Here is a 22,848-nt window from a genome sequence, read left to right as displayed (position 1 = left end):
GAGCCTGTAGTCAGGCAATAGAGACGTGGATGGATAAGTAGTTACAATGCAGTGTGGTGAGTGGGAAGCCCCAGAGACGGGGAGGGGCTGAGAGGAGGAGCACACAGTCCATTCTCGGGGGCCTTGAGCTGAGGCTTGAAGGCTGCAGGACATTTACCAGGCAGAAGAGAAAGAGAAGCGAAAAGGTTTCTCAGCAGCAGGAGCAGTGTGTGCTGAGGAGAGCACACAGCGGGGCCGGGGGCCCGGGGCAGGAGGAGGGCTGGAGAGGCAGAGGGGACCAGATCAGGAAGGGAGCTGTGTGCCAGGGAAAGGAGTCTGGCCTTTTCCTGAGGTGACAGAGGAGCCAGTGAAGGGCACTGAGCATATGAATGAAACTATCAGATTTAAGTTTACTAGAAAGACCAAGGAGCCCAAGCAACCCCTCTCTGCTGAGCCTGTGTTCTCAGCCACGCGGCCACCTTACATCTGCCCCTCACAACTCAAGGTCTTCTAGCCTTGGGCAAGCCCCACCCCACTTAACACACCCATCCCACTCCCTAAGATTAAAACAGAAATAAAACACCAGGCCCCCAAGACTTACTGCTGCTCATCCAGAAGATGACTGGGGACGGAAGTCCAGGTGGGGGGTTACACTGGAGTGTCAAGGGGGCGCCTTCTTGGACCACGACAGGGTCTAGGTTTTCCTTGGGCCACAGGGGAGATTCTGGGGAGAAAGCGACAAAGGAGGATGAAATGAGGGCGATGGCTGGGGCAGGGCAAGCAGCAGGGCTGAGGCTGGCGTGCAAGGAGGGGAAGGAGAAGGAGAGATGGGAGACGGGGGAGAAGGAGAGATGGGAGACGGGGGAGCAGGAGAGAGGGGCAGGGCACGCCAGTCCAAGCGAGGCACACCCGAGGGGCGGGGGGAGAGAAGGCTTTTGTCTGAATGGAGGCACATCTTCAAAGGCCCCTCTCCTTCCCCTCCTCCTGTGCCCAGAGCGGCCAGCGAAGTGTTCCAAACCAGTCTAGAAGCTTCCTTTCCAAGGAAACTTTGTGAGTTGGGGAGGTGCGCCCCTGCTCAGAATCAGAAAAGCAAGTGGCACATGCAGGACGTCGAGGCACCAAGAGGCCAAGGGCAGAGCCGGCCCTTCTGGAAGGACCCCCAGGGCTCCCTCCATCCACCTCGGAGCAGGGACTCGGCCTTGCCCCACACTACTCACTGGACACCTGCAGGCGGATCCTGTTGGACAGGGCGGTGCCGAACTTGTTGCGGGCGAAGCACTGGTACTCCCCCTCGTACTCCTCCGGCCGCCCGCCGCTGCGGAAGTCGATCACCAGGGTCCCAGACCGCCTCTTCATGGACACCCGGGGGTCCTTGGCGATGTTGAAGAACCTGCTGTTGCGAGTCCAGTGGAAGCTGTGGACAGCGAGGGGCAGGGACAATGGAGAGTAACAGTGGGCTCTGGCTCCAGGTGAGGCTTTCTGGGCCCCCCCTGACTCGGTCCCACAACCACACCTCCAGCCCGGGGGGGTCCCGCCCCAGCTGAGCAGCAGAGCCGCCTGGGAAGCCTGGTAAAATGCAGAGTCGCGGGTCCCACCCCGGGGAATAGCTGGGGGCAGAGTCAGCGGTGACTGCCACCCCCCAGGCATTCCCAACCCCCAACTAGGAATGCAAACCCAAATGCCTATTTCCCCCTGCCCAAGAGCACTGGGGAGCTGGCTCTGCTCCTCTCGCCTCCTTACTTGATAATCCGGCTCTAAAGCCAAGTGACGCGGCTCAGGCTCTTGTGCCCTGCCCGCAGGTGGAGATTACAGAGCCGCGGCCACTCATTAAAGCCCAGGAGGGGCAGCTCGGAGAGAAACAGCAGCCTTAGCACAACTGAGGCTTGGAGTGAAGAGACTACCACATCCCCCTGCTTCTCCTGGGGGACGTGCATCTGTGGCTGCCCAGGTCACGCCCTTAAAAGAAGCAGGAGCAGCAGTGGCTGCTCGGTGTCAGAGTCGCCGTCCCCTCATAGGGACCACGGGAGAAAGACCAAACCTCAGAAGCAAGGTCACCTATGCCCTGCCTGACCCTTCAGGGTGACCCCTGCTTCTCCCACCGAGGGCAAGAGGCCCCACTAGTTTCCAGGCTCACAGCTCTGGGCTAGACCGTCCCACGCAAACCTGGCCGTGGGGAGGGGGAGGCTGCCACACACCTGCGGCTCCGCTCTGCCTCATTTCTCCTGCTGACACACACACCCTACATGGTGGGGTCCTGCCACTCTGGGTCTGAATCTGCCTGAAGCGTCTGAGGGGTCCCTTCTGTGGTGCGGCTTTGAGGATGGGAGATGGATAGCGTAACATCTCCCTGTCTCCAGTGCTCACCGTTCGCTATTAACAAGCCCGGCCTGGGGCATCAGAGGCCTGGGTTTAGATCAAGCTTCTGCCCCTCTCAAGCTGGGCAACCTTGGAAAAGGTACTTAATATCTCTGTGCATCCATTTCACTTCCTCTTCACAAGGACATGGGTGCTTCTCGAAGGGCAGTGAGGTGGTCAAAGAGACGGTGTGGGGAACACCACTAACAGAGCCTGGCACACAGCAGGCTTTCAGCCTGTGACTGCTGACATCTCATGCGATGCTGATGTACAAGCAGAGATGCGCTCAGAATGAAAGACTCAGGCTAGTCAGGAAGAGGAACTTCCCCTAAGCTAAGCACGGGGGATGACAGGAACATACGACAGTGGGAAGAATGGCACATTGAAGGGCAGAAAACCTCATATGTGGTCCTGGCATTCTGGTGCCTTAGCCACTGAAGTTTTCTGGCCCCCACTTTCCTCACCAGCTAAATTTCCTAGTTGTCCAGACGGTCCCTTCCACCCAGTAGGCGCCTCATGGATAAATTTTGAATGGATGTTTAATTTCTCAGCTGCCTCGATGACCATCAGGCCCAGGGGCAGGGGTGGTTTAGACGCCCTCCTGCAGGCCCCTTGCCCCCACCCAGCCTGGAGGCCCCTGCCAGGGCACTCACCTGGGGGCGGGGTTCCCCTTCGCCTCACACTCAATCAGGATGTTATCCCGGGGATCCACGATGTGGTCCTTCACCGACTGCTTGGTGATGGTCGGAGGCTGGGACACTGCAACAGGGTACACAGTGGGCGGTCAGGGCTGCAAGGAACCCTGCGGCCCTGGCTTGGGGAAGGGCTGAAATGAAGAGCCTCAGGAGCCACACGGACAAGCAGGCGAGCAGGGCGTGGGCGGTGCCCTGGTCCAGCGACCTCGCTCCTTAACCAGGGCCGCAGGACAGGGGGTGCGTGTCAAAGACTAAGAATAGGAAGAATCCCTGGAGGGTCTCATGGTATCCCTGTGAGAAACTGACAGCCAGGCTTTCGTCTCACCCATTCTCACCTCGCAGCGCTTAGCACGATACCTAGCGCACAGCAGTTCTTGATAAATGTTTGTTGAATGAATAAAGGAACAAAAAGCAGCTAGATTTCCAGAACCTAGTGGCCATGATGGTTCTGAGCCCTGCAGGGTCAAGAGATGGCCAAACTGTGGCAAGGCAGGAGCCGAAAGAGGCTTTCGTCCCCAGAGACCCTCCCGGGGACTTGTCTGCATGCCAAAGAGCCAGCTCCTCTCACTCTCGGTCCCGGGCTCCACTGTTCTCCGGCTGCCCCTGTGCCAGCCACCGGAGGGTGGGGGAGCAGCGGCCCCTTACCCAGTTGCCTTTCCCAGCAGTAGGAAGCTCTGGGGGAGCCTCTTCTCTCCTGTGTGGGAAGCGACCTCACAACAGGGCTCTGGGGTCAAGGAGGCCCGGCGGGCAGGTGGAGAGGCCGCTAATCCCCAGGGAGCTCCTCACCTGGCCTTCTCCCGCCCTCCCTGCCCTCCGGCCTCCCAGAGGCACAAGCACAGAGAGGCGGCTGGAGGACTTACGCTCGTTCTGAATGCTTGCTGTTAGTTCCGAGCGGTTAGCATGGTGAGGGGAGAAAAGAAGACATCAGTTACTGGTTATTGGTCGTCAGACACGACGAATCGCCCAGGTGTCCTCACGCCCCAGCATGCAGGGAGAGGGGTGGGGGGGGGCGTGGTGCAGTGCAGAGGCTCACTCCTCCCCGCTGCAGAGCTCAGTGGAAGAGCCAAGCAGGGGTGGGCCAGACCCAGTGAGTGCTTCGTGGAGAGGTGACACCTCTCGAGGAGATCAAACCACACAGCTGAGCAGGAAGACCAGCTTCTGACCAAATGATGTGGCAGGGAAGTCTGAATATCAAAAGTGACAATGCTGCTTGAAAGAGGCTGGGTTCTGGAGATGCTGCCGTCATCTCTAGATGCCATTGAGGGAAGTGGGCTCCTGGGTCAAGGGCACAAGGGAGAGGCGGAGGGCCCGGGAAGGAGTGGATCTGAACTACCTCAGGGCAAAGCTGCAGGGGCCCAGAAGGGCCACAGGCCTCACTCGTCCCAGGGCCCCTTCTTTTCCCACTGGCTCCTCCTCCCATCCTTTAAAAAACCCTAGGGACAGATGGACCACGGTGGCCCTGCTCATGGTGGAAGGGCATCACCTGGTGGAAATCCCGCTTCTGAAAAGCTGTGGGGACGAAGCAGAGCCCACCACTCCTTTCTGTGCCTTTCACAAAGTGGGTGCAGGGGCAGGTGGCGCAAGCCTTCCCCAGCCCTCACCTGAGATGTGCCCGTGCTCCTGTACATGAGTGTGTATGTTTGAGGTTTGGCTTCCCAACCTTTGACAAGCATATAAATCACCTGGGGGGTCTGGCTAAAATGCAGGTTCTGATTCAGGAGAGCCTGCATTTCTGACAAGCAGCCAGGTGATGCCGATGCTGGTGGTCTGTGGACCACACTCCGACTAGAAAGGTTTTAGATGTATGTTCTTTGTGGGGAGAAGGTCTTGGTTAAAATTTGTCTGTGGAAAAGACAACGTGTTGCTGTCACTTTTTAAGATGTCTTTTCCTTATGATTCTATCAGAAAGCAATGTGCCATTCTTATCTCACACGGGTGTGGACGTCCGATACCGTGCTGGGGCTGCGGGCTGGCGTTTTCAGAGTGAGGGCTCCGGGGGCAAGCGGAAGCTGCCAGTGAGCCATGATGGCTGCGAAGCTTCCTGACTTGGTCATAGTGAGGTGTGGAAGAGGAATTTAGGGGCTTGGAGAGGGGGCAGGCTGGAGAAGGCTGAGTTAAGCCAGGACCAAGAGACGCAGGAAGAGCCACAGGAGAGCGAAGACAGACAGACAGGGGAGGTGGAGTGCAGCAGGAACGAGGTCCCTCCTACACACGCTGTCAGTGCGTGAAAGTCTTGAGAGTAAGACCCGTGAAAAGGCTCAAGATAACTCTCCAGGTGGGCCAGGCCACGCTACCATTTGCCTAGGGTCCTGGGCAGGAAACAAAAAGGGATGAAAAGTCCAGCGGAAAAGCAGAATCTATGGTTTCTGAACACCTGCTCCATGGAGCTCCCCACAGCAGTGTCTTCACCCACATATACTTTTCCTGCCAGGGGCCCAAGAGAGGTCATTCTGAAAAGCCAGTGGGGTCAGTCATGCAGAGGGGCTGGGGGTGGGGGGGAAGGGCCCATTTTCAGGAGAAGCAGGGCTGATGCTTGACCCACTCCTTTGACCACCAGCCCAGGCCCTTGGTTTCTTCATCTCAAGACCCAGCTAACATCTCTCGGGTCCTCACATACTGTGGAGGGCTCTGGCCTCGCCCTGGCTGGGACGCCTGACAAAGCATCTGCTCTGCCCATGTGGGTCTCAAGTCTCTCTTTTATAGGATCAAAGGCTGGTTCAATGGAAGGAGGCCCAGACATTGTCCAGGGGGGTCTCAAATTCTTGGAAGAAAAGTCAGTCGGTTAAGCTGACACAGGAAGTCTGTTCCAGAACTGGAATGAGAATAGCTCTCCCGCTGCCTGGTCCCGAGCTCTTTTCACAAATCCATCCTAGGCCAGAGAAGGGAGGTGGCCAGGTGGGGCCTCGGCACTTTGTTCTCCTCGACATCTTGGGCAAAGGTGAGTGGGTGGGGGGCAGGCTCTTAGGATGCTGTCCTCAGCCCACAGTGCAATCAGGCCACAGGCCTCCTGAGAAACTACCTGCCTAAAGATGTAATGACATCTGCAGCCACATTGTGCAACCAAGGAATTATCACAGGGACACAGTCAACTCAGAAGACGAGCCACCACAGCGAGAAGACAATGGGGACTGACTGCCCAGGGACGGGGCGACCTACCTAGTCCTGTGACAATCCCCCCCCACCTCGTGTCACACCACCTGCCCTTCTCTCCTTCTATGGAACTTGCTGGATGACAATGTCAAGTGGAGAATGAATTTGTTCTTTTGGCTTCCAAGGGGGAGGGATCTTCCTGTGGGCTCTGCAGTGGTGAGGCAGACGCAGCCCAGGCTGCAAGGCTCCTCTGCTCACGCCCCTCTCTTCCCTCCCCGGCTCTGACTTCTGCAGCACCGGCCCCGTCCTTGGAAGGACGGAGTATGTGAGTGTGTGTTTGTGCGTGTGTGTTGTCATTGCTGAGGCCATCCTGCAGCACTATTTGGGATGACAGTGAGGAGAAAATGCTTCTTCCACACCACTGCCCCCTCTCTGGGTTCCTAGGAGAAAAATGCCCGGTGCCTTGAAGTGGGAAGGGGGACGGAGGGGGACGGAGGGGCAAGATGCCAGCAGACGCACTTTTTGGCAAACCAACTCTGGTTGATGAGGCGACACTTTGCTTTCTTCAAAGGTCACACTGTTCTCCTTGGGGCTGGCGAGGAGGGGAGGGGTGAGTAGGAGGGGTGCGTGTGACTCTGCTGGCGGAGCGGTGGGAGCTGGAGGGCCGAGGCTTCAATGAGGGATTGTGTAGCAGCCCGGGGCTCTGTTCCAGGAAGCCTGCTGCGCCCAAACTCTGCAGCGCAGAAGCAATGCCCCAGTCCTCAAGGCACAGACAGTGCCCCTGAAGGGGCAAGCGAGTGGAAGGGCACACCCGCCGGGGCAGCCTCTGGCCTGAGCCCCCAGGCCCTCTCGGCCAACACACAGGGAAAGTTGAGTGCCTGATCTTAAGCTGTCCCCATGTCTTGCTGTTGTGAGTAATGTCGCAAGGAACATGGTGCAGGTATCTCTCCAGCCATTTGCGACATCATGAAGGGAGCTTGAGGGCAGTGTGCTAAGTGAAATAAGTCCAAGAGAGAGGACAAATCCTGTATGTTCTCAGCTATATGCAGAATCCGAAAAAGTCAAACTCAAAGAAAAAGGGAGTGGAATGGTGGTTGCCAGGGGCTGGGGACAAGGTGTCGGTCAAAGGGCACACTCCCAGCCATAAGATGCATAAGTCCTGGGGGTCCAATTGCAGCACGGTGTATAATTAACAGTGCTGTATCATGTACTTGGAAGTTGGGAGTAGATCTGAGAAGTCATCACCGCACACACAAGTGAGTTATGTGAGGGGTGGCTGTGCTAACTCAGCTCACCGAGGGACGTGTCTTGCAATATATACTTGTACCAAATCACCACGCTGGGCGCCTTACACTTACAGGAGTCATATGTCCACCATGTCTCAGTGAAGTCAGGGTGTCTGGCCTTTCCCCAGCCAGTCCTGCTGGGCCTCCACTCAGGACGAGAGGCCCTGACGGCTGGGTCTCCGGGAGGCGTGCCCTGCGCTGGGCCCAGCGGGAGGGGAGCCTGGCTGGGAGGACTTCTTCCCAGGGCACTAGGTACTTTCCGAAGGGCTTGCCTCTCTCTCGCCTCGTGCTCAGCTCTCGTGAACATGTTCTGGAGGTGTTGGCATGGCCCCCGCTCCGCGGCAGCCAGGAAAGCAAGGGCATGTGACGCACTCTGGGCGGGGCCCGAGCTCCTGTGTGACAGACACGGCACGGGGCACGGCGTCCAGAGGACCCAGCTGCTCACTCAGTGAGGCACTGAGGTCCCAGGCCGGCTCTGCCACGTGCGAGCGGGACACGGCGTTCCTTCTCTGCACCTCAGTTTCCTAACCTGTCGGTTGAGGAGATGCCTACTCCACGGATTAGCCGTGGGGGCCACGGAGACGGTGCCTGTAGAGCACTGAGCTCCCTGCCGGGCGTGTGCTCTTCCAGTGAGTTCTAGAAGAGCTAAAGGAGGCAGGGTTGCCAGCAGTAGGGGTGGGGCATGTTGGCTGCCAAACTGGGGTGGGGGAGGCATCAAGAGACCTGAGTTCTTCTTGTGACTCCATCACCCACTTGCTGTGTGACCCTGCATTCTGTGAAGGCCTGGAGGACTCTCTTCATGGACATGGCGGGGGGGGGGGGGGGGGGGGGGGGGGGCAGGGGGGTTGGTGGGGCGGGGGCAGGGGGTGAGGGGAAGTGGTAGTGGGGACCCTTGCAGCTGTCTGCGCCACAGGCAGTACTTTGGAGACTGACCGCACACTTGGTCACCTGCCTGTGGCTCCAGCAGAGCTTTAGAAATCCAGATTCCTAACACGGACCTGAAAGCCATCTATTTATAGGCTCACCTTCAGGAACCCCTCACCCACTAGCCCTGGGGATCAAAGTGGCCAGGGAGGGAGTGAGGAGAAGCGGCAGAAGAGAAATGAGCCTTCACCGCTTCCTTGATAACCCAAATTTCCTGTGCACCCCCTCCTCCCCAGGGACGTGGCCTTATCACGCTCCTTATTAGATTGTCGGCCCGGGTCTGTTAATGAGACTTTCCTCGAGCCAGCAGTGCAGACGGTCTCCATGGGAACGGCTCCTCTCACAACTCCCTTCTCCCCCCTCCCTAAGTGTACACACAGACACATGCATGCACAAGCGCGCGTACACACACTCGGGGCTGTTGAGAGGGCAGCGGGGGCCTTGCCCATCTTGCATCTGGGTCCAGCTCATAGTCTCCACGGCCTTCTCCCACCCCGCATTGCTCACTCCTCTGGGTAGTTTGGTGAAATGGGGTGGGTGGCTGAGACACCTGCAACTCTCCTCCAGCTACGCTCATTCCAGGCCCCGGGGTCTGGCTTTGGAGAGCTCAGTGGGGACTTCTTGGAGGCTGGATCCCTCTGCCACCCTCCCAGACGTCTGTCACCTGGAGAGAGCCCAAGTCTACAGTGGCATCATGTGGGTCCCATCTACTCCCGAAAGCAAGGAACAGGGGACAGAGGTGGTATGCCCATATCATAGCACTGAGATGCCAAGACGTCCTGGCAGAAATGTCAGAATTGTGGCAAGGGTGGGACACACCTAAAAGCAGGGCCAAGGAGCATGGCTGCCAGTCAACGGGCCATTTATGAATGTAACAACAGACGTGCCTGGCGGTGACACGGCTGTTAGATTAGCATTCGGAGCCCCTTACTTTCTGATCCTGACGGCAAAATAATGCCCCCACTGTGGGAAACCAGGACACAGATTTTACTTTCCAACTTTACCTCAGGAGGGTTAGAAACAAACATGAAGGAGGCAGTGCCTGGCTCTCCCACAGCGGCATTACAATGGGCTCCACGTTAATGTCGCATTTAGCCACAGTCTATTGCGAAATAATCCCCTTCCCAACCCTCCCCAGGCCATCCATCCTGCTGCTCAGTGCAGCCAAAAGGGCCTTCAAGGCCCAGCTCAGATCCTGGAAAGACAAATAAGAAGTGGCCTCTACACTCGGTCCCTGGAAACTGCTTCGATGGGCAAGTCAAAACCACAGAGGCCCCCGGAGCGAAGGGAGGAAGACCACCTGAGTGACGCTCAGACTTCCAAACGCTGCCACCCCTGGTCCTGCTCAGCAGGCTCCACGACTCAGTCTCGGGTTCCCAAACATGAGCCCGCCGCGTCAATTCTTTGGAGGGAAACCCAGCTCTGAGCCCAGCATCCACTGCTTCCCCTCTCCCCGACCTCCTTAGAATGGTCTTAACTCTCCCCTGACCTCCCCTACCCTCAACTCCTCTGCCCCGAACCCGGAGAATAAAAGCAATTGACAGAGCAGGACTCACGATCCATAGGAATCTCGATGGCCCGGCCGAGGCTGAGGAGGCAGAGGAGGATGGCTGCATGGACCCAGGGTGGCAGCTGCTGCCTGGCCATCCTCAGCACGGGGCCCCGCTCCCTGCTCCCCGGCCCGCAGGGTGTGGCCACCTCCAGCCGTTCTAACTGGGCCTCCTGGATAGAGCTCAGCTGTGGAAAGAAATACAATGACAAGTGAGGTTTTCTTGAACACATGCTTTGTTCTAGCAATCCTACAGGGCCTGGAGGGTCCCCCAAGGGTCCCCTTGGTCACAGACCAATGCTCTAAAACAGGGTTTCTTTTTTCTTTTTTTTTTAGGAAGTTTAGCCCTGAGCTAACATCTGCTGCCAATCCTCCTCTTTTTGCTGAGGAAGATTGGCCCTGAGCTAACATCCATGCCCATCTTCCTCTACTTTATATGTGGGACGCCTACCATAGCATGGCTTGCCAAGCGGCGCCATGTCTGCACCCGGGATCCAAACTGGCGAACCTCAGGCCTCGGAAGTGGAACGCGTGCACTTAACCGCTGTGCCACCAGGCTGGCCCTAAAACAGGGTTTCTTAACCTTGCTCTATTGACATTTGGGACCCAACAATTCTTTGTGTGGGACACTGTCTTTGGTATTAATGTAGGATGGCTAGCAGCACCTCTGGCCTCTACTCACTAGATGCCAGGGGAGCCCACTCCTGTCCCCAGACAAATACGTCTCTAGACATTGCCAACTGTCCCCTGGAGGACAAAACCACCCCCAGTGGAGAACCACTGTTCTAGAAGGAAGGGTAGCTCTGCACAGAACAATCGTGAGAATGAACACTGGCCCACATCACATCTGGAGGATGAGACGCCTGGGGCCAGCAGGAAACACACCAGTCGCAGCTCCTCTGAGCCAGCTGTGCCGAGTGGGCCTGGGGCTGAGTGCGTCTGGGTAGGGCAGAGAGACAAGATCTCCAACCCAGGGAGAGGGGGCAGGGTGAGGGACCAGCCCTGGGGATCGGGGGGAGACAGGTGAGATTAGGTTGCCTAAGCGTTGTTTTTTTTTTTTTTTTTTTTAAATGAATGACTTCTGTAGATATTTTGTGCAGCTAAGGTATGGCAGTCCCTGATGTTGTCCCTTTAGAGATCGTGGCAGTGCTGAGACAATGGCCCAGGAGAAGGGGATTCTAGGGGGCCGGTAGAATGAGCAACATTATGACAGCCCAATGTTCACATCTTCAAACACAAGAAATCATTCCAGGCCCTGCTGGGGGGGGTGGGGGGGAGCGGTGTTAAAAATGACTGTCCAAGGAGCCTGGAATGGGTCCTTAAGAGACAAACCCTTTTCCCCTCCTCCTGGGAGAGAAGAGCAAGAACGGCCTACAACTGACACTCAAATAGAGAGCTTTAAGACTGCCCAAGGTTGGGGCTGGCCCCGTGGCCGAATGGTTAAGTTCACGTGCTCTGCTTCAGCGGCCCAGCGTTCACAGGTTTGGATCCTGCACACGGACCTGCACACCGCTCATCAAGCCATGCTGTGGGGGCATCCCACACAGAACTAGAAGGACTTACAATTAGGATATACGGCTATGTGCTGGGGCTTTGGGGAGGAAAAAAATGAAGATTGGCAACAGATGTTAGCTCAGGGACACTCTTCCTCACAAAGATTGCCCAAGGTTCTGAGACCGAGTCTTAGAAATTGGTCCAGTTTGCTGTTCCACCATGGGGCAAGTTGAAGAGGGCAGCAGGGGGTGCTTCCCCAGGTCTCGCTCAGCTTTCCTGGACTACTAGCCAGCTACCAAAATGGAGCCATTGTTCTCCTCTGCCTGTTTCACTTGGCAGCCGCCTGGAGCCTGCTCTCACCAGTACCCCCACTGTCTCCCAGCCCTCCTGACGGAGGTGGAGGGGCTGGGAGCAGGGCTCCAGGGCTCGCTCCGGGGAGACAAGGCGATGCTTCTGAGACCTGGAGGATGACGCACCTCCCCTGTGCCAGGATGTGGGGCAACCTAAAGGATTCTGATTCAGATTCCAGCAGTTTTTTTCCTGGAAGCTGGGCCCAATGCCAGCCCCCAGCCTCAGGCACATTTCTGGACTGTCCCCCTCCCCCCACCCCAGCTACTTCCACCTTGGTTCTGGTCACCATCGTTTCATGCCAGTTACTACAATAGCTTCCTAAGTGGTCTCCCCACTTCGACTCTCACCCTCTGATTCATTCTCCACCCACAACCTGAGCTGTCATTTCTAAAGTACAAATATAAATGTGCCACTCCCCTAGGCAAACTCACTAGCTCCCTGCGGGACGAAAGTTAAAGCCGAAGTCGGTGAGACGGCTCCGCAGCCCCACCTGGTGCAGCCCCCTCCACAGTCTCGTCTCTCATCACCCTCCCCTTGGGCTCTGTGTGCCAGCCAGTGTGGCTCTTCTCCCAGCCTCTCAGTGCATCGTGCCGTCGTACCGACTGCCTGCTGCACAGATTAACTCCTGTCTAGAACACTCTTTGGATCTGCCCTCTCGCATTAGGATTCACTAAGTGTGACTTACATGGCCCTTGCCTGCACTCCTGAACACCATTTACTGCCCCCGTTATAGCACTTGTCACTTTGTATTTATTCCAAAAGCCACTCGTCTGTAGCCACTATAAAAGGAAAGGTGCCTCATCTTGTTTATTCCTAGAATCTAACACAATGCCTACAACACAGCAGCCACTCACAAATATGTGAGGGAGGATGAAAAATGAACAAACGAATGACTGACTGGATGAGACAACACACTTGGTCAAGTGGGGGTTTTCTGGTTTGTTTTTAACCTCATGTTTCCCCAGAAAACCACCAGGTGGTGTAGGAGAGCACCGTCTTTGGACCTGGGACCTCCGGCTAGAAGGCATCCCAGGAGGTCTTCGGTTCTTCCTCCTGACTCTCTGAGATGGTCCTGACACTGTCTCAGAAAGAGTCTGCTGACTCCTTGGCTCCTAATCTCCAAAGACCAGGCCCAGGTCACCCAGCTGAAGCCTTCGTGTCGAGGGAACCAGCTGGCGGAGGCTCAGCGCTCCTGCGCGGAGGACCAGGCAGGGCTCCAGCCCGGCCCACAGGACTGCCGCGTTTCGTTCAGGAGCTGCCAAGCAGTAGAAAGTGATGGGAAAGGGGATCGCTTATTCTGGGAATCTGGATGGAAAAAGGAAGCCAGAAGCTATTCATTAACTAGAAACACACTGGCAGGAAAAAAAAAACAATTATTTGGGGTGCTTTTAACTCACAATTTAAAAACACAGTAGAAAAAAATAGAGATAATCACATTTAGCTGTTTGACAATTCTCTCTCTTCTCTCTAGAATCCAACTTTTCCAATAAAATCTTAAAAGAGGAAGAGAATTTAAAGATTATTCAGCTTTATGCAATCCTCTTACTTTTCAGATGAGGAAACGAGAGCCCAGAAAGGGGAAGTGATCTGCCTAAAGTCACCCAGCTGGTTAGTGGCAAAGCTAGGAAAAGAAACCAGGTCTCCTGACTCCCAGACCAGAGTTTTCCACTCAATTTCCCTCTCTCTCGATATGCAGGAAAGTTCCAGAGTAAAGCTGCTACGTGTAGAGGAAGACTGGCACAGATGTTAGCTCAGGGACAATCTTCCTCACCTAAATATATAAACATATTTTAGAAAAGGAAATGTACAGTTTGGCAGCTCCTCAAAAAATTAAACATAGAATTACCATATGACCCCGTATTTCCACTCCTAAGAATTAAAAACGGGTATAGTCAAACAAGTCCATGTACACCCACGTTCACAGCGGCATCACTCACAACAGCCGAAAGGCAGCGTCAGCCCAAGTGTCCATCAGTGGGTGAGTGAATAACAACTTAACAGCACATCCACACCGTGAAATATTATTCAGCCAGAGAAAAGAATGAAGGACTGATCGTGCTACAATGTGGATGAAACCCAAGGATATTATGCTCAGTGAGAGAAGCCAGACACAAAAGGTCACATATTAAATGATCCCATTTATATGAAATATCCAAAATAGGGAAATCCTCAGAGACAGAACACAAATCGGTGGTTACCAGAGGCAGAGGGGAAGGGAGAACGGGGAGCAACTGCTGAATGGGTACAGGGTTTCCTTTTGGGATGATGATGATGTCTGGGTCTAGAGGTGATGCTCGCACACAGTGTAAATGTACTAAATGCCACCAAATTGTCCGCTTTAACTTGGTTAATTCTATGATATGCAAATTTCACCTCAATAAATAAGGAATGTGTTAACAGGGGTGTGTATATGTGCTCATAAAGATAAAGGAGCAGAGGACAGGGGCAGACAGGCATCCTCAGCTCCCCGGGCCGGATCCACTCAGCCTGGAAGACAGACATGCGGCCTGCCACTCTTCCCACACATTCTGAGGAAATTTCCACCCAAGTCAAAGGAAGGCGAGAACCAACTGCTGTCTGGGTACAGGGGCTCTGGTGCTGCACTCCAAGAACCCAGCGTGGAATGAGGAGGGAGACACCCTGCCTGAAGGTACCCCCACGTCACCAAGGTCACAGCTCCCCCATCCTGATGACCGGCAGGGAGGGAAAGGGCAGGTGTTTCTAACCTAAAGCAATTACATTCACGCTTCCAGCCAAATCTTAGTTCTTGCACTGTCTTGCTGTGCGGCCCAGTCTCATAATATCTCAGGTTCCTCTCCCAGCCCTTCCAACAACTCAAGAGGTTATCGCTGGGGCAGAGCAGCAGCCCATCCAGACGGGGCAGAGCGGTCAGGGCCCTTCAACGGGAATGCCCTCTAAGTATGGAGCATCCTGGGGAGGAACAAGGAAAATCCCATATCCCGTGGGAGGGCACAGGAAGCTGCGACAGGGGCCATCATGGCTGCCTTGGGATGCTGGAAGAGGGTGTGGAATTTTTCTGTTTAGCTCCGTGGGGGAAAAGCTAGGACCAAGTGTTTCTCTGAGATGCAAGGAAGAATTTTCTAATAAACACAGCCATCCTACAATACCATTCACGAAAACAAAACACATGCGACCAACACGACATGTTTGAAGGATCCTTTTATATCGAATCAACCAGTAAGAGGGGGATCGTAAGGATACAAAATACACTAGAGGGGGCCTATTGCAGGGAGAGAGTGTGAAGGAAGGAACAAAAGTAAATAAAACCATAGGCCTGGCCCGGTGGTGTAGTGGTTAAGTTTGCACACTCTGCCTCAGTGGCCAGGGTCCACTGGTTTGAATCCTGGGCACAGACCCACACACCACTCATGAAGCCATGCTGAGGCGGCGTCCCACACAGAAGAACCAGGACGTACAACTAGGATGCACAGCTATGTACTGCGGCTTTGGGGAGAAAAAAGAAAAAAAGAGGAAGATTGGCAACAGATGTTAGATCAGAGCCAATCTTTCTCACCGAAAAAAGGCATACCTTAAAAATATTAAAAAAAATAAAACCGAAGGAGAAATCTTGTGTGGACTGATGGTACATATGAACTGGGAACTTGATTAATTTACTTCTTGTATATCTGAGGTTCCCCAACCCCGTGTATGAAAAGAGAAGCAAAGAAATAAGAGAGATAAGAGTCACCCAAAGGTGAAGTGTCCTGCCGTGCAGTAGGGAGCTCCCTGTCTCACAGAGTCCCAGTGCCACGTGGTCAGGTGCGCAGCTGACGATGAGCCAGGCAGGAAGGAAACAGGACGCTCGTCCGAATCACCCGGGCCATGTTTGAACACACAGCTTCCAGGCAGGGCCAGATCAGGCCTCGGATTAAAAAAAATTTGTCTCTGGAATTTGAATCCCTTGGAACCTCTGTTAGCCTACACGGGGATGCTTCCACAGCCAGGCCATCTCCCTGAACTTGAGGCCTTTGATTCTGCAAGCCTGGTGAGAGATTCAGATTCAAAACGTCTGAGATGGGGCCTGGGAAAGAGTATGTGAGTTGGGTGATGATCGGCCACTAGTGGGGACCACTGGACATGACAGGCCCTCTGTGGGGTTTGAGAGCACCAGCCATGCAGGAAGGTCACCTGGGTCTCAAGCAGCTCCCCACTGACGAGGTGGGCACCATGGGCGAGTGCTGAACCCTCACAGCTTCGTATTTCTCATCTGAAAACGCAGATAATAAAAGCACCTATTCAGAGGCCTGCTGTGGCGACAATACACAATTCCTATAAGGGCCTTAGCAAAGACAGGCACAGGTGGGAGCTCCACAAATGTTCGCTGCAGCCACGGTGGGCTGTGAGCCGGTGCAGTGAAGGCAGCTCTCTGGCTGCCTGCGAGACCCCAGCAGCAACAGTGGCAAGTGCAATAATAATTATCCAGCCACAGCCTGCTTTTCCATTTTTCCTTTTTTCTGGGTCCTGGTTTGCTTTCTTTGCCCAGATTGGGGGGCCCGTGGTATTGATTCCACAAGCTGTCCCTGGCAGACGGACAGACAAGAGGCCCACGGCTCCCGCAAGCTGTCACCGTCGGGAGCTCCCACATTCCCGCAGCCCCATTCTGGGCAGGCTGCACTGGTGGTCACAACACAGCTGAAGTGATGGGAAGAAAAGACAGGGGCACTGAGACATGGCTCAGCTGGCAGCTCCAGTCCCCAGGGCAGAGCCTGTCTCGGACTTTTGGGTGGCAGACAGTGGGCAATGCATTCACTTAACCGAGCTGGCAGCAAGCGCTGGTCCAGAGACTACCCATGAGGGCAAGAGAGAAAGCTTCTCTGCTCTCATGAGCTGACTTCCCAGCAGGGTAGACAGGAAATAAATGTTGAACAAAAAAATCAGGTAGCAGTAAGTGCAATGAAGAAAACACAATGTGACCTGCACACGGTGTTTACAGCAGCCTTAGTCCCAACGGCCAATGCTTGGAGCAACCGAGATGCCCTCCAGCAGGTGAAGGAGAAATAAACTGTGCACATCGACAGTGGACTATTACTCAGCATTAAACAGAAATGGCTATCAAGACACAAAAAGACGTGGAGGGACCTTAAACGCACATCACTGAGTGAAAGAAGTCAATCTGAAAAGGCTCCATACTGTATGGTTCCAACTCTATGACACGGATTCTGGAAAAGGCAGAGCTGTGGAGACAGTAAAAAGATCAGCGGTTGCCCGGGGTTGGGGGAGGGAGGGATGGAGAGGTGGGGCACAGAGGAGGTTCAGGGCAGTGAAAGCACTCTGCAGGATACTGCAATGGTGGATCCCTGTCCTTCTGCATTTGTCCAAGCCCGTAGAATGACCATAATGTGAACTCTGGACCTTGGGTGATAATGACGTGTCAATGCAGGTTCATCAGTCGTAACAAACGTGCCGCCCTGGTGGGGATGTTGGTAGTGGAGGAGGCCATGCGTGGTGGGGGCATGGGGCATATGAGAAATCTCTGTATCTTCCGCTCCATTTTGCTGTAAATCTAAAAGTGCTCTAAACAATAAAATCTATTAAAAAAAAAAAGAAACCACAATATGGTGATGCGACAGAGAAGTGAATGGTCAAGGAAGGCTTTTGTGAGAAGGTGACACTGACCGAGGTTTACACGGCAAGAGGGAGCTAACCTTGTAAAGACAGGTCAGGAAAACATCCCAGGTAGGAAGAACTGCTTGTGCAAATGTCCTGCTCAGGAAGCAGACGGATCCGAGCGAGGAACGGAAAGCAGCTAGCGTGGCTGCAGCTCGGAGGGCGCGCGTGGGTAGAATGGCAGAGGACACGGGCAGAGGCAGGGGCGGCGGCACACTCATGAAGGGCTCTGGTCAGGGTGAGGGGTCTAACTCATGCCCTAAGCATGTCGGGAAGCTACTGCAGGGCTCTGAGCAGTGGGGGCCTGATGAGCTTCATCCGTAAACACTGCTCTGGCTGCCCTGCGGAGGGTGCGATGTGGGGGCAATGGTGGGAGGAGACCAGTTAGGAGGCTCCGGGCGAGGCCAGCCCCTTAGCTTCCAAACCCAGAGCTTCACCACCGGTTCAACGGAGTCACCCACTGCAGCCAGCCTCACGGTCACCCAGGGTCACACACAGTATTCAGGGTGAGGAGGACAGAGCTGAAAGATTCAAGAATCTCTTAGCACTGGGTTTTCTCACTGGGTCCAGAGAGGCCTGGTGGGTTCTTGGGAAGTGCCTCAAGGGCCTTCTCCAAAGCGGGTTTGGGGAGGTGGGACTCAGGCCCTCCACCCGACTCTGGCCAGAGGGGCTTCACAGCCCCTGTTTTACATTGGGGTTTTGTATAAGGTTTTATTTGAAGAAAGGATGCCATTAGTAAAACAAAGAACCGAAACCCCTTGTGCAGCAGCCTAACTGCAAATACAGAAGGCCTGCGCTCAGAGGGAGCACCGTGCGCTGGGCACCCGGGCGGGGCTGCGGGGCCGACCTGGAGCACCCTGGGTTTCCCATGCAAGCCGTTCGCCTTGAAGCCTGGCTGCTCTCCAGGCTCAGGGGCTTCTCGGGACTGCTTCATAATCCCCAGTGCCCCTGGTCAACCTCCATCCCAACCCCACCACAGCCGTTTGCACCCTCTCCCTCCTTGGCTTGCAGATGTCTTCCTCACACGGCCTTTCCTCTGCACCGGCACCCCTCATGTCTCTTCCTCTTCTTCTTAGGACTCCAGTGGCATTGGTTTGGGGCCCCACCCTATGACCTCATTTAACCTTAATTACCTCTTTAAAGGCCCTATTCCCAAATATAGTCACATTTCAGGTTAGAGCTTCAACACAGCAACTGGGGGGGGGGGGGGGGGCGGATATGATTCGGTCCAGAACAGTAACCATATTTTTCTTTGGAGAATTCATCTCTAACCCTTTCTCCGCGTGATCCTACCCCAGTTCCAGAGTTGGGCTCTGATTAGTGTCAGCCAGTTAGCACTCCCTGCCCTCTCGCCACCAAGACTGATTTGGGAACAGCCGTCTAACCCAGCGAGCGGCAGCGCGCTCCACGGAGACTTTGCTGAGACCTCTGGGAAAGACAAATTTCCCTGTCTTCTGAGAGAGACAGAGGGAGGAACCCCCCATTGCGGTGAGGACGGAGCTACAGGGCGGGTGGGAGCAGGGGGTCTCCATGTGTCCCGTGGGGGTAAGCCAATCCTGCTGAGGCAGAGAGAAGACACAGGGAGACCCGATCCTTCGTGCCACTGTTTGAGTCGCTGATGGAGCACTTCTGGAAGCAGGGCCTACCTGTGGATTTTTAAATTACATACACGTTTACACTGAAAATTCCTTTCAGTGAAGGGGGACGTGTATACAGTGTCGGACGGAAACTAGACTATGGTGGTGAACATGATATAGTGTATACAGACGCCAAGGTACAACGATGTGCACCTGAAACTTACACAATGCGATAAAGCAATGCTACCTCAATTTAAAAAGTCCCTTTCATTTTGAAAACAGTTAGAGTGGAGCTTCCTAAACCTTGCAACTGGCAGTGCTACCAGAATCCCGAACACCCCTAGAATGTTGGCTGAACGCATCCGCTTCCCACTGGCTCCACTTTCTGGATAAAAAGTGTCCCTCCTTCCTCCTGCCGGCCTCTGCCCGAGCCCAGGCCCAACCCTCTGCCAGGACCGCCACCATCAACCGTCTGCTCTCTCCTCAATCTCCAAACTTGTCTCCACTGGCTCCCTGCCTCGGCAGAGGACACCTTCACGCTTCTCTCATCTTACAGCAAAACCAAAAGATCATTCTCCGTATCGCACAGTGTGAGTCACTTTTACTGCTCTTACTGCACGCCTTCCCGAGGAGCTCAGGAGACTCCACTCCATGCAAGCCCTTCAGGTTTTCTCTGCATATCGGCTAAAGCCAAGTCCAAGAGAGGGCCTGTGATCCACCCGTCACCCTGCCCATCGAGTGGCTGGTCTAGGACTTAGCCGCAGGCCACTCACTGCCCTACAGCATCCTCCTGCTCTGGGAGTGAAGCCCAGGAGTGAGGCTCCTCGGACCACGCCTCCTCTTCCCATCACTCACTCGCCTTCTCCCAGACTCCAGATTCTACAGGTGCGGCTGCGCAGGGTGTGAGAGAAAGCGTGTGTGACAGACGGATGGCTCAATGGTCTCCAAGGCCTCCCTGAGATGCGAGGAGAGTTTCTGGTTAGAAGCGACAAGATCTGATGACTGACTGGTGGTGGACGGTGAGAAGGAAGAGGGCACCAAGGTTTCTAGGTTGGGGAATTGGATTAGCTAATACCTGGCATCAAAAGTACAGAAAGGGGAATAACTCTGGTAGGGGTGGGTGCAGGGAGACCACGAGCTTCGGACTGAACACGTTCAGTGTGAAACGCCTCAGAGATGCCATGAAGAAAACCGTCCTGCAGGTTCTCCGAGGCTGTGCTCCCGAACTGACACCTACGGACATACCAGCAGATCAGCGCCATGAGCCACACACCAGCCATCAGCTCTCAGAATAAACTAATGAAACGACTAGACTAGTACTGAAGAACCCACCCAGAGATACACTCACACATCACTGCCACAGGATACCGCAGGGGAAGAGAGAGACGATAAAAGCCCCACAGAGACACAGCAAAACTCAGCCATCGTGCACTAGGTTAAAAAACACAAACTGAGCAGAGCTTCTTACTAGAGACGCCCGGCAGCAGCCTGTGCAGAAAGCAGAGAGAGGAGCCAAAACAACAGAGGAAACGAGGCACGTCAAAACCAGGAGTGGAAGGGCCACGAGTGGGGGACCCGAGAGCGCTCAGACACATGCCACACTGGGTGGAGGGCTCCACGCAGACGGCCAGCCAGGCCCTGTCAGCCGGAGCCCAGGATCGATTTCTCCAGTAACTTCCCAATACAAACCAGGGACAGCTGCAAATGACTTATAGACAAACAGAAACCAGACTGGCTCAGCTTACCCCTATAATCATCCCATTCTCACTCACTTTCTGCTTTTTCTTAAAGAATAAAGAGCTTGTGTGTGTCCTGCCCGTGGCCATCCTCTATCACATTTGTCTTGGCAGAAAAAGCAGTCAGGGAGCTGGCCTAAGAGACAAAAATCCCCTCACGGCGGAGCTCCCAGGGCCCTGCAATGTGGCTCTGGGGAGCCTCTGCCCCCGCACCCGCTGCACAGGTGTGTCTCCCGTGCAGCCTGGCCCCTCCACTGCCCAGCAGGCCGGGCACCCCCTCACCTCGGCCGGCCGCGCCCCCGCTTTGCTTCAGCTAGCAATGCTATTCCCTTCTTTCTCTGTAGTGCAAGCTCCCTTCTTCGCCAAGGCCCGGCAAGGCAGCTGTCCAAGACGCTGACCCTGCTTTCCCACTGAAAGTAGGCTGCCGTTTCCACGTGCCCCCCAGCATGCTACCCTGCTCTGTTCCAGCAGTCATTTCCTCCTGCCTGTGGGATTACTGTCCCCACGTCCACCTCCTGCATCAGACTCTGACCTTCTTGAGCTCACAGTCTGTCTTGTGTCCCTCTGTAGCGAGACAGCAGGATGAATATTCACAGGATGCGTGTACAGCCTTCTTATCAGATACTTCCTACTGCTGGAAGATACTTAACCCATCAGTGAATTAGTATAACATATTATAAATGCTAGGTTAAATTCATATATGATGAATTGTTGTTCTAAGTGTAAGCTTGAGTAAAACATAATAGCAATAACCTAATAATAATATCTATTCACCATCCTCTGAAGCAGAGTCTCCTTTTCTTTTGAAATCCTCCCCCATTCCCTCCCAGAGCTTTGTCTGATCCCAGTCAGGGCCGCCCGCTTTTCTCTATCCCGCGGACAGACTCTCGGAACCCAGGCACTAGCCCCACGACCGGCATCACCTCCCTTCCCAGCCTCCCGCCCCCTCATCCTGAGGGCTCCAGCTTGGCTGCCCGGGTTCTGCAGTCCACCTGCAGCAGAGGGATCACCCAGGCACTATGGAGGACCCTCGTCCTCATGTCCCCTCCCATCCCACTGCCACCTCCCTTCCGTCTCTCTCACACCAAGGAAGGAACGATGCAACACATGGTGACCCAGCCTGCTCCCCTCCCTCCACTCACAGGCGTCTGAAGCCAGCGGCTGGGTTTCCTAGGAAACTTGAGATCCTCCCTAACGATGACCACCAGCCTGTCCCAAAGAGAGAGTGATCAGCAAGGAGAAAGACAGTGGGATCTCTGGAAGGAGATGAGAGTAGGAAGGCAGGCAGCAGGGAGGGGCTCCCTGGCCACCTCTTCAGAGAGCACCTGCCAAAGAATCACATCTCCCCACATCTGCCTCTGCAGCCCCACGGAGTGACTGCACGGCCCAGCGTCTTTAACACAGTCTGTCTGCTCATACACGCTCCCACGTCCCCTCGAAGGGCTGGACCTGCACCCAACCCTCCAGGGCACGAGGACTTGACGGCCTAAGAGAGCACTCACCCGGTGCTTCCAGATCTCTGCCTCTCCCCACGCCCAGGGCAGAGACCCAGCTTCCTTGCCTGTGTGGGGTCCAACCGGTTGTCTTCTAGGATTTTCCAATAGCCAAGGAAATCTTGTATATGGGAGTGAACGCCCCCCTTCCCCCTTCCCCCTCCGCTCTTCTCGGGGTTGGAGGGAGGTGGTCTCCATCTGCTCGGTGGCTGTGTTTCATGCTTGGCTCCCTTTCATTGTCAGGGGGAGAGATCTGCGAGGAGTGAGGGGCTGTGTGTTAACCATTGAGAGCCATCCACGTCGGGGTGGTGGCAGGCGCACCAGCAGGCCGGGCCCCTCCTCTCCCTGCCTCGGCTAAGTTCACAGAGGCCACGGGGTCTCAGCAGGAGTGGGGTGGGGGAACAACGGTATCAGGTGGCCCGGATTCCCGCCTGGGGAGGGGGTGGAAGGGCACACCTGGGTTTAGGATTAGGGATTTGGCTGAAAACAGCTGTTTTCTGCTCAACACCCGGAATTAATCTATAGGTTGAAACCTGAACCACTTGGTTCTTTATGAAGTTGGGGGAGGGAGGGGATGGGAAAGAAGAAAGGGGAAGAGACCCTTCCCTCAAGGTGGCCGCCGTGAACATCTAGTGTTCACACCAGGCCCTCTAGGGGCGCCAGCACTCACAGGGCAGCCTGCTGCCATTGC

General features: G+C 55.0%; 1 protein-coding gene across 1 annotated transcript in view; it reads right to left on the bottom strand.

Annotated features, from left to right (window-relative positions):
• The window catches only part of NFASC (neurofascin), an 87,757-nt gene that overhangs the window by 57,540 nt on the left and 7,369 nt on the right, over window positions 1-22,848 (bottom strand). The window contains exons 2-5 of the mRNA XM_046683357.1: window positions 9,886-10,066; window positions 2,988-3,093; window positions 1,197-1,393; window positions 581-703 (exon numbers count right to left, since the gene is read on the bottom strand). Coding sequence (XP_046539313.1) covers window positions 581-703; window positions 1,197-1,393; window positions 2,988-3,093; window positions 9,886-9,976 — 517 coding nt within the window. The 5' untranslated portion in view covers window positions 9,977-10,066. The remainder of the gene's footprint in view (window positions 1-580; window positions 704-1,196; window positions 1,394-2,987; window positions 3,094-9,885; window positions 10,067-22,848) is intronic.

The sequence above is a fragment of the Equus quagga genome, chromosome 13, assembly GCF_021613505.1.
Source record: "Equus quagga isolate Etosha38 chromosome 13, UCLA_HA_Equagga_1.0, whole genome shotgun sequence".
NCBI classification, from domain to species: Eukaryota; Metazoa; Chordata; class Mammalia; order Perissodactyla; family Equidae; genus Equus; species Equus quagga.
Note: the sequence above shows the minus strand (reverse complement) of the source record. Positions and strands in the feature narration are given on the sequence as shown.